Source organism: Serinus canaria, chromosome 2, assembly GCF_022539315.1.
Source record: "Serinus canaria isolate serCan28SL12 chromosome 2, serCan2020, whole genome shotgun sequence".
NCBI lineage: Eukaryota > Metazoa > Chordata > Aves > Passeriformes > Fringillidae > Serinus > Serinus canaria.
In genome coordinates this window covers 8,287,417-8,304,625 of record NC_066315.1, presented here as the reverse complement: position 1 = coordinate 8,304,625, position 17,209 = coordinate 8,287,417, and the positions used below count along the sequence as shown (strand labels likewise).

Below are 17,209 nucleotides of genomic sequence, written 5' to 3'. Positions count from 1 at the left end.
ACACAAAATTTCTCAAATTTTTAAGGCCATGTCCTTAAAGGCACAGTCCACGTTCTCAGTTTTTCAGCCAGAGCAGGGACCAACTTTGGGAAAAAATCCCAAACAAAACCACACACAAATTCACATTCATCCTACATCTATGACCACAGAAGTACAATATAACCACTGGATTTTAAAAATAAGATTACATCAACATTAAGCATACTTCCTTCACAACATGCCTATGAGGGCAACTGTCCAACTTGTGAAGAATTCTGCTTAGACACATTAGTGCAGGTTCAGAACACTCTTGCTGAAGTTAAGACTGATGCCAGGAGCACCTCAAGTGCTGCATGTAGCTACACATCACCACACAGCAAAATATAATCAGCTCTACTATGAGGGGGGCTACATATTGAATTTGAGAGCACTGTGTCCCACACACAGAGATCAAGCAGAGAAGAAGGCATGGGAGATGGTTTTGCAAGGAGGGAAGCAACAGAAACAGCCCCTGCTTCCCTGAAAGCAACCTCAGACTGGTCAAGAAAAGAGGGGATGAGCAGAAGAAGAGATTCTCTTTCCTTCCCTGGGCTCTTCCAAGCACAGGCAGGTATTCAGTCATGAATACAGCTCCTCTCTGCCTAAGACTAGCCCAGCTCCTCCTCTGGGCTACTCATGCCCAACTACAAACACATATTAATGTACATATATATGCAGTATGTGGTCATGTCTCATCATCCATATCTGCAAACTGATTTTACTCTGTTCTTCTGGACACAGCGCACGTGGACAAATTTAGAACACTCACTTTAATTTCCCAGCCCTGCCTGAAATCTCAGACATGGGGCACCACAGTGAACATAAGCCAACTAAGCAGGGCATAACAAGAAGTACTGCCACAGTCAACTGACCTTTGTTAGCACTTTGCAACTGGTTCTGCAGAAGTCTAAGGGTTTGAGTTGTATATTTTTTAATAGCTAGAAAGGGAATACTTTAGTTTGGTAATACCAAAGACATTTTTCCTCTTCACATTCTTTAAGACCTAACTACATCCAGAGAATAACAACAATTCCCACTCTGAGAAGGCTTCTTCTACAGGCACTGAAAGAAGATAGGTACTTCTTATCAAAGGTGACAAACTTGGTATTGCTAGAAATCAATTGCAGAGCTATCCTACAATACCCATCTTCTGAACTTTGAAAATCTATTCTTTACATTATCTTGGATGAAGAAATGTTTAGGAAATATCTTAGCAACATTACTGAGAACACTGTATTTTTACATCTTTTTTACCAGCACAAACTTGGTCTCATCTTGACTGTACAATTCTCACACACAGTTAATGCAGTGAATCAGCAATTATTTTTCTAGTGTCTCTAAGTGTCAAGATTAATTTCACTATTGCTGGTAATAAAATGGTTTCAAATGACATCTTTAATCAGTAAGTAAGAATGCACTCCTCCAATAGAGACAAGCTGTCACAAAAGGTCACCAAAATGTGACAGGATGGAAATTACGTTTGTAACTTCAACTGAAATGTTAATTCCTCTTTAAGTGTTTTCTGAACTATGTTCATATTTTAGAGTAAGGAGACGTAGGTCTGCAATGAAATTTCATTTTTAAACCATAGCAGCTGCAAAAATTTGCTCTATAATCTTAAGAAGAATCAGATATTTATAGATGCAAACAGAATTTTTTGTGGTTTAACCTTCTACCACATGGTCAGTTATCTGGTCTCTATCAACAAATTATTAAGGAAAACTAGTATGAATAGAAACCATTTCACAGCAGCAATATTGTGGTTTTGCCAAACATTAGTTTAAAAACCTCTTTATAGAATCATCCACATGCGCACTCATCTTTTCCTTATGTCTCAGAGCTGCATCCCAGATCACTTAGAATTACATTTAGAAGTCTAATTCAAATCACTGTTCCTTTAAGAGTCAAGCTCCACTATAAAATTTTCTCCTTATTGGCTGGTCTTGTTTTTGTATTAAACTAAAGAATAAACCCACAGACAGATGAAAACAAATGCAATAGTCCTTTACCTTGCAATTATGTGCAGAAATTTAGTTATTCCAGAGCACTCTTGTTTTAAAAATATTCTGTTTTGTCAAGCCACCTTTTGTATAAACAATATGCAGTCTCTATGTGGTTTGTAGAAATATGGTCTTATGTTGCAAACACATTTGGAATGCACCTCAGCTAAAACACCCTTTGCTTTCACTACCATTCATTACAGCTCTGCAGAACAATCCATTGCCACAAAACCTCACCCAGAGTTTCTGGAATGTTTCTCCTTTCTCTTGTCACATCTGAGAGCCTGATGATCGTTCCTTCTTTCCGTTCGGTTTTGAAACGTAATCGTCCAGACTCTTCATCATCATCCTCCTCCTCATCAGACTCTTCTTTTGTTTCTTCTTGAAGTTCCAGAGACCCAATAGCTGCCTAAATCACAAAAACCAGAGGACATGCAGCCTCAAAAAACCAAGTCTCTTGTAAACAGTATCAAAAGCAAAGCTTTCTTTAAAAGGCCCCTTTTACAAATTTGGCTGGCATTACACATTGTGCTCATATTCATATTCATGTTCTGTGAACATTTAAGAGCGGGTGATTTTTTTTTTTAATAAAAATATATGTACTACATAATAAGCAATAAAGTAAAATATATTTAGAAAATAAATTTGCTGTAGTATTTAAGGGATTATTCAAACTCCAGTTAGAACCTCCACCTGATTAGTAGGTACTTCTGCACACAGATTTTTATCACTGAATTGACTATGATGCAAACCTTGGTTAGTACCAAATTCAAATAATAGGAACTGCAAAATCCTATTTTTTTTCATCTTTTAACAACTGTCAGTACCATGCTGTTAAAAAAACCTAACCAACCAACAACAAAGATAACCTTGTATCTCAATCCCATTCCTCTGGGTATGTATGCCTTTACTTTTCTCCTCAAATATTCCCAGTTTCAATTCAGTAACTGATGGTGAGAATAAGAATAGGATTGGATAAATTTGAAAATACTGTATTTGTATTCTGGATGCTATTGGAGTGCTTCTAGAATTTATTTTCTAGTTCTCGCTAAAACAGAGAACATTTTTTTAAATAAAACAATGATCCACATGAAATTGAGTCCCTCTCCTTCAAATGAATAGAAACTAAAAAAAATTCCATTTTCACATGTAGGCCTGATGAAAATGCCAGTGTTACACAAGTTATACTGGATTTCTACAGCACTAGAAGTGTTCTAATATCATGGGATTCTCCATAAAAAATGTTGGTTACTGTGTATTTGATTATTTCTTGTACAAGACTACTTGTTAGTTTCTTAGAGCCTGTTAAATTGAAATGCACATGCATTTTAATTCAATGCAAAGCCACTAAACACATCATAAATTTAATGCTGCTTGAGGACAGTTAAAAAATGAGCCAAATCTAACATGCAGAAATGGTTTTATCTTCTAATTAACCAGATCAGTGCAGAAATTTTTACGAGAAAGGCACAGCAAGTGTGAAAGTCAGGTGGACAAATTTTAAATCACAAATCAAGAAAGAATTAACGCCATAATTGTGCAAGAAAAGGCAAATTTCCTTATCCAGCAGCCTAACTTCATCCATAACCATAATAAAAATGTGTGAAGCAATATCAGAGACAGGGTGACCTGGCAAAACAGTTTCTCCTTTAAAAAAGACATCAAACCTGAAGAACTCAAGCTCCAATCTACTCCAGCTTTGGTCTGGTGAATAAATGATCTGTAGACTTAGTTACAGGGCTTTAATGGGCTACTGATCCCAAGTTGTGTGTTATCCATTCCAAACAAACTTTTAAGCACTCCATTTCCTGACCTCACAAAACTGCTTTAAGATATACAGCTAAAAGAACAGTCAAATTTTACAAAAGGTTTTAAGGTTTTCACATTATAAATATATTTATTTTGGTGTAACAAGCTTATCATAAAAAAAAAAAAATAAAAGCAGGTAAAAATAACAGGGAAAGAAGGAGAAAAAAAAAGACCTTCAACAAGACTGAAAGAAATCCAAACCTCAAAAGCAAACCCAACTGAGCACAACTGGTCTAATTAACATATCCACATATAATCAAAATACCTTTGAGGGCAAGCATTTGATACTTGTGGAACAGAGGAGGGATGTTAGCAAGGAAAGAGATGCTAACATGGTTTAATGAAAACAAACAACACCAAGAGAAAGACAGGGTTGGCATTTTACTTTGAAAAGAGGGACTCCCAAAAGAGCAAGGAGTAGCAATATCTCTATTAAATCTGTGTTTTCATAAATATCACAAACCCCACAGTTTTACTGTCTCACTTCTTCTTTTCAGAAACTTTTCCTTCAGGATCAGGATTTGGAAGTCAGAACTGGAGCAGGTGTTCTGCAAGACATGCTTTCTCTGCACTGAGTCTCCTGGCTTTACTCTAAAGCACAAAAACCCAGACACATCCAGGGCCCTTAAAATCTACATTGGAATTCTGGTTTTTATTAATCAAAGACTGGTCTTAGTCATTAAATCTCATCTGTGAGTACTAAATTTAATCATGCAAGGCTCTATGTGTAGCTCATACTTCAGAATCAGAACTAGATAGGGTAATGACAATTTTCACTGTCCTGAAAATTTTTGCTGTTTTTATTAAATGCTTTTTAAAAAACCCCTGAAACTGTGTTGCATTTTGACAATTATTCATTCTGGAAAAAAAAAATCTATTCTAAAAAGAAAACATCCCAATTTCTGACAGACTATCAGACAACTACTGACTTACAGAACAATAAAAAAAAAATTCCAAACTTTTCTAGACTAGCATTATTCTACTCTTACCCACTTATACCAATTCTGAAGTCTTGGTCTCACTTTATTCATCAGCATAATGCTCATGCCACCCATAAACCAGCAACAACCATACAAGCATTAAATATCAAAGACAAAAAAAAAAATAATCAAAGGAGCCAATGAAAAAGCAGGCACCAAAACAAGGAAGTGCTGGAGAATGGTAACTGACCCATGTCCAAATCTGATTACACCTTTTATTGAGGGATTTATGCAATGGAGACAAACATGTCTGACAGTCACCCATATGTTCTTTCCACACAGCTCCAGGAAAGGTTGGCTGAGCAGGAGCACACAACCTTCCCCTGCAGTTTGTTCTGTAGCTGGAAAACGCAAGATTCCTACATGATCTCTTCCATCTTCCAGCTGAACAGAAGAAATGTTTTGCCAAGATTACAGCATGAATGGATTCTATGTTTCTAAAAGACACAACTGCAGACACAGAATTAAGCCATATTATTACTTACAGGATTTGTTTTAATACCTGGTAATCATGAATATCTCTGCATAGATATTAACAGTCCTTGAATGGCCACTCGAGGTCACTGGACTGGACTCACCAGCCCAGGCTTCCCAAAGGGAGCTTTACATTTCCTACTATGACACCTTACACAAAGCTACCAAAGAGCTTTGCTGACCCTTATAAAAAAACAGAATGACCTTTCTTCTGCCATGAGGTCAGGGGCTCCTGCCATCCTCATTCAATAACTATGCCCTAAATCCCAGCCACTGAGCAGGACTCCTCGCACTGGGTTATGGCTGTGGAGAAGGGCTGAGTGTTCCTGCCCTGAGCAGGTTACAGACTAGCTGCAGGAATGGTAACAAACACAGCCCAAGGGAAGCTGCAGAAACACTGACAGCATGATCCCCCCAGAGATGGGATCCCCCCCAGAGATGGGATCCCCCCCAGAGATGGGATCCCCCCCAGAGATGGGATCCCCCCCAGAGATGGGATCCCCCCCAGAGATGGGATCCCCCCCAGAGACGGGATCCCCCCCAGACATGGGATCCCCCCAGACAGGGTCCAGGAGAGCTTTGTGCCAGACATTCAGAAGATGTGCAAAAACAACTAAATTAACGGTAAAACAAAGAACTTTAACTAACAAGCCATAAAAAAAGGAAGTGGAGACATCTGCTACAGGTTAACACTGAAGAAGCTGCAACTGTTCAATCCCAGGGGCCAAGAAATAACAGGGCAGATAGGAGGAGATTATACCTATTCCAAGGGCACCTCAATTCCACAGATGAAAAGTGGAACCAAAAAACAAATCTAAGTGCCTTAAAATATGTTTAAAAATTGGCTGTTTTGATTTGCACTCTTTTCACCACTTTCCTCCAGGCTGGCAGGTCATGCTTTCAAACCTGAACAACAGAACTAAAATGCAGAAGTTCTAGCTAAGCACAGATGCAACATATCAGACAGACAAACTGGTCTTTTTTTCCCAAGCCTTTATTCTATCAAAAGAAAAGCAGTATGCAGCACTTCTTTGTGAAATGCTTTCTTGACTAAAGTACTCGTCACTTCTTATCAGCATAACCCAAGACACAGTTTAAATTACACAATCATAAATCCTCTATCACTAACTTCACAGAATACTTTCAATATAAAACAAAGGCATTATGAACTCTAATTTCAGGAGATTTAATTTTTATGAACACTTCACGGAAGTAAGTAGTGATATTTTCCCTCTAAAATATTTAGGACACGATACATCATATGGCTGGTTCTGTCACACCTATTTGCTGATGAAACTTCTGGGTGTTGGGTTTTGCTTTATACCTCAGGAAGGCAAAAATCTTTTCTGAAGCACTGCTACATTTTTCAAGGAAGCCACACAGAGTGTTGTTTATTTATTAATTCAAGTTCTCAAATTTTAAGCACTGTTTCAAAAACAAACTTTACCTGCCTATTCCTCACTTCTCCCACCTGAGTGCCACTTGTAACAATTGTCTCACCTCCCTTATTCACTTGTTTCCCCCCATCATGTTCCAATTCCCCAGCCACTCAGCTTTTCTCTTTATTTACAAAAAGATTTCATGCAATATAATAAGAGGCTTTAGCTGGTTTTAATGTGGTAACACCATAAAATAAACACCACCCAACACCCTTCTCTGCTATTCAGATGCCAGATTTCAACCAAGAGATAATAATGCTCTTTCTTTGCACCACATCCATTACTGCTCCACTCTTGTGTTACAGAATGCCAACCCTTACCCCTGTTTACAAGCACTGAATGTCATGAGATTTAAGGAAAAATGCTGTTAAATAACACTTGAATGAAGAACAAAACTCTTCAAAGATGGAGGCAGGTATCTAAACATGCAATGAACAGAAGTGAATACTCTACAAAGGTTCTCTCCCATGGTGGTACTGTTTGGAGAGTGCAACTGTGAGCCTACTGCCAAATGGAAGTAAGATCCATACAAAATAATGAAGGAACAAAAAGATAGTACTGTTTTGGAAAATCTACCAACCATTAGAATAAAGCCAAAATGTAGAGTAACTGAAGGTACAGCCACAACATTCACCATATATGATGAACAAATTCCATAAAAGGTTCCTTTACAAAAGAAATTTAAAACTTGCATCAATGGTACCTTTTAAGTGAAACAAATTTAATTCTGAATTAGACAAATTTAGACAATTTTATTTTTAGAGAATTCTCACTCTGAAGTTCATACTCCCAAAATGAAGCTGTGCTTTTTTACAGCAATGAGTTTGGCAGGGAGTCCCAGCTATGTATTTAATTTTACATGATGTGCATTGTGTCCATCATCTCTGTGGCTGCAGACACCACAAATGCATCAGTTCACCTCCAAAACAAGAAAACAAAGTGTGTATCATCAATCCAGTGAAGGAATAAAAAGTGTTCAAGGATTTCACAGTTCTTTTGAAGGGCAGATATTAACACTTGGGAAGTAGGAAGTTAATGACAGGAATGTGTATTTGGTACAAGATATTATGCTTGCAGCAGAGGAGGCTGAAGGATGCAGGTGGTCTCTTTCAATGCAGATCTCCACCTACCAAAAAATGTTGTTTTACCAAGATAGGTTTCATCCAACTGGAGCATCACAGCACACCCAGTTGTGAGAACTTCATACAGAAATGCTGCTGTGTCTTTGAGGAATTAATTTCCTGATGAGTTAAAGCTCCAAAGAGGAAATACACTCTGACTACACTTCTCAGCAGGTAATCCATTCAATCCTATTTAATTAAGAACTGGAATAAAAGTAATATTAAAGCAGATTCCTGGTGGGGAAAGGAAAAAAAATCTTACATCAAAATCTTGCTGCAAATTAAAAATGGTTGTGATACTCTTGCCTAATAACAAAAGGAAAAACCTTGCCACACAGTTGAAGTGGCAAGATAAAAAAAATCAATTCTTTTATGAAAGCTTGCAGGTGCACAAAATACAACACTGCACACGCATGATACAGGATTTCTGTAATTTTTGCAAGGTAAATTAATCAGTTTATCTAGCCAGTACATCCAATAAGAAATCAGTTATGCCAGTAACCCAGCCCTGGGTTCAATTGGTCCAGGGGCTTCTTTCCCTTTTTTCTTGTTATATCTCTTGGGCATTGGTAGAACATAAGATGTCCTTGTCAGGAATTCTCTTCCAAAGAATAAGACTAAACAGAATTTCAAGAATGTATAGTAAAGATTTGTTTAACTGTGAGGGAGGGCAGGAAAAATACTAGAACCTACACAAATATGTATTAAAAATCTACAAGGCTGTAGATATATGAAAAGTATATAAAAAGCTAAAAAACTTCTAGGCATCACTACCAGGCTATAATTAGTGAATGCATACTTGGCAGACTTTAGCATAAGCTTTCTTATTGCAAATGAAGGAACTCTCTATTTTTCTCACTGAAGAAGATAAAAACTCACAGGAATTTCAGTCTCAACACAACTTTTAAAACAACCATCTCTTTGTCTGTCTAAAATACCAAACCTTTCATGCTTACACTCCTCCTCAAAGGGCGATACCCAAGAACTGCATGTACATCCCAACAGCAATAATGACCCATCTGGGAAGGGAAGCACCACAGCTCTTGGAGATTTAACAGACTGTGCAGTATTACTGTCATTTCCTACCCAAATGGGCCCCAGAAATTTCTAATGTTGAAGCCAAAACTAAATATGCACATTTTTGCCATTCCCTTATGATTCTAATCCAAAGGGGGAGAGGGGATCTGATGTATCTGACAATATAGATGATATCACAATTCATTTTACTCATAGAGTACTACCATACTACCACCAATAATTCAACACTGGGAAAGCTGCATCAGTTCTCACCCAGCATCAAATTGTTACAGAACTAGTTATTTAAAATTTCCATTAAATTCAAGACATACCTCTTCTGATTCATTGGCCATTGTCTGGGATTCTTCCAACTCCTCATCAGCTGCATACTCTCCTTGTTCTTCCATTGCTTGCTCATTATATGATTGCATGTAATCTTCATCCTAAAGCAGTAAACAGGAAGGAGAAAAGACACAAGGCCAATGAAGAGGTGGGCTCTGGCTGCATTGCTGCAGCTTCCAGAGTGGAAGAGAAGTACTGCATCTCTGGGAACAGTCAGCTATAAGTGATATGGCACACATACAGCATAATTAGCAGGGCTTTTAACTAGACAGTGATTTCAAAATTATCAAAACCAAAACAGTTTCCATTCATATCCCAGCAATGACATCATAAATATCCAATTTAATACTGTTTGTCCCAACTACTTCTATACATCTGCATCCACTGATTACAAATTCATGAAGCAAACACTGCAGGACTTTCTAGCCATAGCACATATACATTAACATCAGATTTCACCCCATCAAATATAAACATTCTTAAAGCATTCTGCAACGGCTTACATATGAGTGGGTTCAACTCTGAAAAATTATGAACATAAAACAAAAGCAAAATCTTGCTTAAGTTTGCTTGTATTTTCAAACACCTCACTGATCACATACAGTTTTGATTAAGATTAAATCATTTCATTAACAATTTAAGTCAGTGCATGTTCTCTAATATGCTGCTTAAATTATATTGAATTATGCAGGTGACATTTTCTGAACTAACCTCCAATCTCTTTATTCAGGTTTAGACAGCTCTCAGTTACAAAAAGGATGAACAAGCAGGACATCAATCACTTTGGGATATTAGCACCTTAAAGATGTCTTTAGCAGGTCAATAATCTTTTCACCTTGGAAGGACTTTATCAGATCTTGTCTAAAGCCTGGATAAAAGCTTTTGCATTAAGTACTTCTAACAATTGGCAGTGTATCTCCACCACACAAAGCAGTTTTCTTCCTTAAGGATACAACCCTCAAGGTCATGATTCTCAACTGCTTTCCAGCACGACAAAGGAGCATTACCTACCGCCAAACAAGCTGTCAACACAAACTTTGTCACAGCCTAGATAAAGAAACTGGCAGACAGTGATAATAGGTCTAATTTCCCCTCCTCCCCAGGGAGGTAAGCAGATTTTAAATCAGTCTAAAACCCCATGCACGTGAAGCAATGTTATCTTTGAAGATACAATAGAAGGAAACTCACTGGAAATTCATCTAGGGGTTCATTGATTTCAAGGTCTAGCACTTCATCTTCTTCTCCAGGCTCTTCCCCATATTCTATTTGGTCTTCTGTCAGTTCAGGATCATTGCCTTCATAATGTCCTTCCTCTGCATACTCTGAGGCATACTCTTCAGGTGCTTCAGATTTGTCATAACCAATTTCATCTTCCCCTTGGTCATACTCAGACTCGTGTTCCAGGGAGGGATCGTTGATGGACTCGTACGATGTCAGGATGCCAGATGTGGCATTGAGGCTCACTGTAACACCTGGAGAGCTGTGGGATAGGAGGACAATTCAGAGGCTGAAGTCTAACTGGCAACTACTCACTAAGATTCAGCAAAACAAAGCCAGCAAACGTAAAATCTCCAAGTTGGTGGATAGAATTATATCCCATATACTATTTGACTCCATGCCACGTTCTCATAATGCATACTAAAATGCAGCTTATCACCAGCTGCAGGCTATTTGACCAAGGGAATCAAACCAACCAGATGGTTTAGCAGGTCAAACTGGCAAAAGTCCTGCTTGGTAACCAAAGCAGACCAGATTCAATTTTAATTCCAAGACTAACAAAAAACCCACACAACATGACTATAACTGCATCTGTTTTCCCAACCTTTCAAAATACAGTAGTAAAATACTTTTTACTAAATGTATTAACATTGTTCATTCTTGATTATCTTGAATTCAAACTTGAATTTTTATGATAGATTCAATGTTCTACTTAATATAAAACAAATAGTCAAACTGTAATGTAAATGATTAAGACATTCTTAACTAGCACAGACACTGAAAAAAACCAATCAATAGAAAAAACTGGCAAGTTTATAATCTGCAGGCAGGCAAAGCAAAGCTCATGGTTTACTGTTTACAAAAGCCAGTGCCATTCAACACAAAAAAGCAACTAACCAACAGAAGACTAGTTCTTGATTTGAGAGCTCCGTGTATAAGGAACATAAAGAATTTTTTTAATTTAAATAACATTCCTATTATTCTCAATTTTCCTAAGTTTGGAGGAACAAGACCCAGGCAGCTTTGAGCTATTTGCATCTGTAAGAGAGAGAAGATTTAACACAAAAGTGAAGACATTATGCAGGATTATCATTATCCTCCCAAACACAGAAACAAGAGGCTGACTGGAAACATAGGGGAAGGGAAAGCTCTCTCTGGCAAGAAAACTGCTAAAAATGCAAAACTTGTCTACAGGAAACCTGCTTCCACTAAGCAGTATCATCACATTTGAGGTGTTTTATCACCACTGTGTTTGGTCACACAGCCATCCCTGCCACTCAGGTGTCTCAAGGACGACATACAGCAAAAAACAGCCACGGACTGTAACTGGGATTCCCCTTCTTGAAGGGAACAGTCCAACCCTCACTCCTGCAGGGAAGAAAATGGCAGCCAATGAAGAGATTGATGGTGAAGCATTTTATCACACCCTCATCAGTCCAACATAAGGACAGGAGTCCTTATCTTAATTACAGCTAATATAGGAGATCTCAGAGATGGAGATACACCTATGTATGTTATACATATATTCATAGCCCTTCAGATGACATGCCCTGCACAGCATGCAATAAGGGAAAGCTGGAAAAACAGGCCAGTAAAAGCAGCAATGGCACTGCATCACTCTGGCATTATAAACATCTTCTCTCCTACTTCAGTCCAGCTTGAAAAGTAAAAAACACAAGACATTCATTTTGACTTGCAATGCCCATAATTCAGCTGAGAAACTGTATTGCCACAGGGTAGTCACAGGGCAGGATCCCCAGTAAACGCCCATGGAAATATCTTAATCCTATTAAGTCTGTTCAAAATTTTCTGCTATGTGATTGTAGACAAATATTTAAGTCACAAATTCCCCTCCTCAGAGTCTTAGGAGGTAAGATAGGTTTTTTTAGAAGAAAGATGGCAGAAAAGGACTATGTGGAGTGATGTCTACAGGACTGATGCCTTTGGTCCTAAAAAATAAGACCAAGAAGACACAGTTAAGAGATAAAGGGTTTTTACCTTGGTATTTAATAAGGATCCTTATGGAGCACCACTTCACCAAGGTGGAATGTACCAAAATGCACACAACACACGATAGATCCCATATACAATTTATAGACCTTACAGATCAGCATATCTAACAAAGATGCCCCAATGAGAGGCTTGAATGAATAGTGTGATATCCTCCCACCCCGAGGAATTCCCCCCTGGCTGGGCCAAATCTCCAATTTACAGGATGAATTCGAGAGAGGACCTTGGCTTTCCAAGATAGTGTAGGGTTTTCCAGCCTCCTACTACAAGGCCTTTAGGATGTTTGGTCTCCTGGCCTAACACAACACTAGGACTATGATAAATTATCAGACTTAAGGAATTACAAGAATGCATGCTAAGTGTACTGAGGACACATAAAAGTGATATGATATATAAAAGAAAAGGCAAAAAAATCATCTGGCATCAGGAGAAGGAAGCTTACTACAGTAACCAATACTGAAGCAGTAAAGAAAGCCCTAAGTGCTTATAATTAATTCTATATGCACAGCAGCTGACACTATTTCTTCTTATAAGCTTTTTAGAGATTTGAATAAATTTATTAGATCAAAATAAACAAAAAATGATTTTACTGAAATGTTGACAATGCTACTAATCATTAGGCAGGCTGGCTAGGTAAAAAGCAAACTATTTTAAGTTTATACCAATAACTTTAAGTTAGTAGTTATTAGTTATCAGTAATAGGAGTCATTCATAGCTTTGAGTTATCCAAGACAAGATTCAAAAAAGAAATACCGAAATTCTTGTTCCTCTTCATTGTCACTTTGCAGAAGATCATCGTTCAGCTCTTCATCTGACAAGTCTGACTGATTCTAGGTTTAAAAAAAAGTCAATCATGAACAAAAAAGATACGAACTTGACTAAGTACTGAAGGCTAAATATTTTTTATGAATAATACATCCCAAACTAAGACCATATCTTCAAAGAAATTACATAATTCAATGAGAAAAAACACACAACACAAGATCACAAATCTTAAAATACATCTTTGACAATCCTAAGGAAATTTACAGAACTCAAATTTGCCTATCAAAGCTGCTTTTTCACTGATGCATTCCCAACAGCCAAAGGTGACACCTCACTTAAGACAGACCAGGAAGGAAGGAAGGTTAGCTCTTGCACACAGCCTTGTGACCTTGATGCATTAGACAAGTCAAGAAAACAAATGAATTGCAATTTCTAGAGAGAAGAGATAGGAGACTAGAGAAAAGGATATGATAAAGAAAACTGAAAAATCATGATTACTTGGTAAGAGAAGGAAAAAAAACATAAGAAAATACTGTGTCACCTAGTTGGTCTCTCAAATAAACAACTTTCAGTTGTTTCTTTTTTTATTTTGTTTTAAATAATTACCCCCTAGGGAGAGATAACTGCAGTTCTGCTGAGCAACATTTCCAACCTCTAAAGTAAGGCCAGAAAGGTTACACAAAGACAGATTTATCTAAAAGTACTGGGATGAGATTAAGTAGAAGGAAGTTTAGCCTAAGTAACTCAGGAATAACTTTCTGAGAAATCCATTATTACCCCATCACATGAGTCCATAGCCACAGATACTGCCCTATAACATGGCAAATTAAAAAGAAGAATAGAAAAAGCACAAAAAATGATAATACACTGAAGAATCAAGTACTGGTTAGTATTCACATATATCATCTTATAAGTAAGTAACTTTATCACCTCCATTCAATGTTAACTGCTTCTGGTTTTAGTAACTGTGTAACAAACATCTGCAGTCATTATCCTCCTGGAATTTTACTCTCTTGAAACCAGCACATAAGAAAAAGGAACTTCCTATCTTTAATAGGAAATGGTTACAGAAGCCGTAATAATTTCAAGAAGCTTAATTTCCAACACTTAAGAGGATGGTTATAAAAAACTACAACAAATAAAACTCAACTCTTAATAGAGCTAGGGTTCTTAACAACCTATTGATCTCCAACTAAAACTTCAAAAACTACCTTCAAAATTAGTTCATTTAGAAGATAAAATATAGAAAGAGGTGACCAGTCAATTTGATTTCTCAAACTTAAACCCTGTCTTCTCCTACTGATATCTGGCAAATCCAAAGACACATTTAGCTCTCTTCCCAGAGTTCAATCCTGGAAATAGGTACCAGCAGGAAGAGTCTCTAGCAGACATGAGGAAAACTTGTTGATGTTCCCCAGTTTTAGCTGCTACCATATTTTTCCCCTCACTTTAAAAGGGGAAATCTTCTGTTTATTCATCAACAATGAGGTAGCAGATCATGCACACTGAGTGTGAACTTTCACAGACAACGACTGCTTTTTTATTTCCTCTCTGGTAAATATTGCTGGTATTTTGACAAGTGATTTTTAAATGCCAAGAAAGTGGCACTTGGATTAAATTTTCCATCATGCTAATTAGCATTCAGGAGACCTAACCGGGTTGAAAACAAATTTTTCTCTAAGTTTTACTTTTAAAAGCCACATTTGGAGGTATTTCACAACAGGAAACAAAGCATTGGGTGCAGAATGCTCTGGCAGTAAGGCAGACCTCAGGACCTGTCAAGCTTTGGGGAGGTGACTATAAAATACATGAAGTCAAACCAAACACCTGAACTGTCTAAGGTGAATTACATGCACTTTTTAATATTTGCAACAATTCACTTTAATGCACATCTCTTACCTTTTTTCCAGTTAGCAAATCCTCTCCAAGCAAGTCATCATCAAGTTCACTGTAAAACAGTAACAAATTTAAGAAACTGAACTTTACAAAACAAAACAACAAACCTTATAGGGCATATGCCCTAAAAAACTGCCTCAAGGAGAACTGTTGCCAAGCCAGCACAAAGCCTATTTTAGCAAAGCATTCAGGGAATAAAAAGTTTTTACTTTTCAGTGAAACAACACATCACACATATTAAATAAGTCTGCTATTGCACAGGCATTTCATTTCTAGATGCTCTCCTTTCCATATTCCCTCAACTAAACACAACATAGGAACCTAGCCAAGGCCACAGCCAGCCAAAACACAGCCATCCTAGATCCTTCACTCCAAGGCCATTTAGACGCATTGTCCAAACTCCAAATTGCTGATTTCCAGCTCCCAAGCAAGGACACGAGACAGGCATGTCCTGAGGCCAAGACTCAGTCTACAGGTCCCCACGTGGCCCAAGCTGCACTCAGCAAGGAGCTGAGAGGCTGGGAAGCTGGCTGGTTTGGGAGCCTGGACCTGTCCTGAAAGGCAGGCTTAGGCCTTGATCTTTTATAAATACTTTATTTCCTCCTCCTCAAGTTGAGGGTAAGGTCAAACACACATTTTTAGGGTGACAAAATCAAATGCATGTTTCATCAGTTCTGTATTTGTGCCCAAGAATTCAGGAAGCACAGAAATATTGGTTTACAACACTTCTGCCATCACCGTGCAACTGCCCCATAAATACAATTCAGTGCTAGGAAGTACATTCAAGGTGGGCTAAACTTCAGAAAAACTGCCCAATTTCATCCCTCCTTCAGTGAAAGAATTATCTAGTGACAGGGATGACCAGATTCCCCTTCAGTAACAAATACTTGTTACGGACAAAAACATGTATTAGAACATGCATATCAATACTAAAATGAGATGCCAGTGATTTCAAATATGAGCTGTACTTTCAGAGGAGACTATTTCTACCTGCACACCTCAAAAAAAACAAAGAGAAACAAAACCCACTGCACCTCAGGGAGTACATAAAAACCAAATCATCCCAAGGGAGAATAGCCTATATGAACTGAAAAGGAATTTGTGTGAGAGTTCCTTAGAACTGCATGACAAATGCTTGAAAATGGGGAGACAATCCCAAACTGTAGATCAGTTGGTTTTCAGATGGATCAATCTCTTTCAGAGCCAATTGCTGTACAGATAACATAAGAGGGAAGGTGTAGTGAGGGTTGTAAAACTCTTGTGGGCTAGGAAAGAACAAAAAAGTCCTAAATAGGACATTAACATCAGTACACAGAATTTATCCACTGTTACTGAACTCAAATAGTTCCAGGAATGACTGAACATTAACAAATAGCAATTGTTTTGTGCTCAATGTAATAATAAACAAAAATTGGGAGATAAGACATATCACACATTCCAAAAAGCAAACTGACTAGAATTTCAGCCTTTTCTTTCAGAGACAGGAGACTCTCAGGGACAGAAACACTTGCAGAAGAATTTCCTACTTCAATTTTGTCTCTTAAAAAAAAAAAAAACTACTAATCTTTTCAACTGTCAGTAATCTGACAAATGCACCAAAATATTTGAAAATATTTCCAGCACTATGGCCCACCATTGACAGCTTTTAATAAAACTGCACTAGAGAAATTTCAAGATATGGCAAGAGCATATGTTGCAGCAGCATTCAGAGATAAAAACCAAGTTTGGCAGCAAGAAATTCAGATTAAGGAAAGGAATGCAAAAGAAAGTGAAAGATTAATTTAATTATCTAAACATACCTAGGTCTAATTACCACATTACTTAAAAGCATCCTTGATGTGATTGTTTAAAAACAAATTAAGATTTGATCTCTAGAATTAACTGCGAACATATTGTAGATTTTCAGAAACTCTGACCTATTGCTTGACAGTCAAAAAAATTAACACTAGGATATAAATGAAGTTTGTATCAGAAGCAAAACGTAGTTCAGAGGGTGCCCTTCAAAGCCTATTAAAATATTCATCATCATTCAGTATTTTCATTGACAAATTAGAAGAAAAGTGACCATGAGAAACTTTTTGAGTAAACAAAGTAACAGTGAAAAACCTGCATAGTAAAGT

General features: G+C 37.5%; 1 protein-coding gene across 5 annotated transcripts in view; it reads right to left on the bottom strand.

Annotated features, from left to right (window-relative positions):
* The window catches only part of RBM33 (RNA binding motif protein 33), a 102,846-nt gene that overhangs the window by 70,745 nt on the left and 14,892 nt on the right, over nt 1-17,209 (bottom strand). For all 5 annotated transcript variants that reach the window (XM_050970315.1, XM_050970316.1, XM_050970318.1 and 2 more), the window contains 5 exons: nt 15,093-15,141; nt 13,182-13,258; nt 10,389-10,680; nt 9,191-9,301; nt 2,256-2,427 (listed from right to left, as the gene is read on the bottom strand). In XM_050970315.1, coding sequence (XP_050826272.1) covers nt 2,256-2,427; nt 9,191-9,301; nt 10,389-10,680; nt 13,182-13,258; nt 15,093-15,141 — 701 coding nt within the window. The remainder of the gene's footprint in view (nt 1-2,255; nt 2,428-9,190; nt 9,302-10,388; nt 10,681-13,181; nt 13,259-15,092; nt 15,142-17,209) is intronic.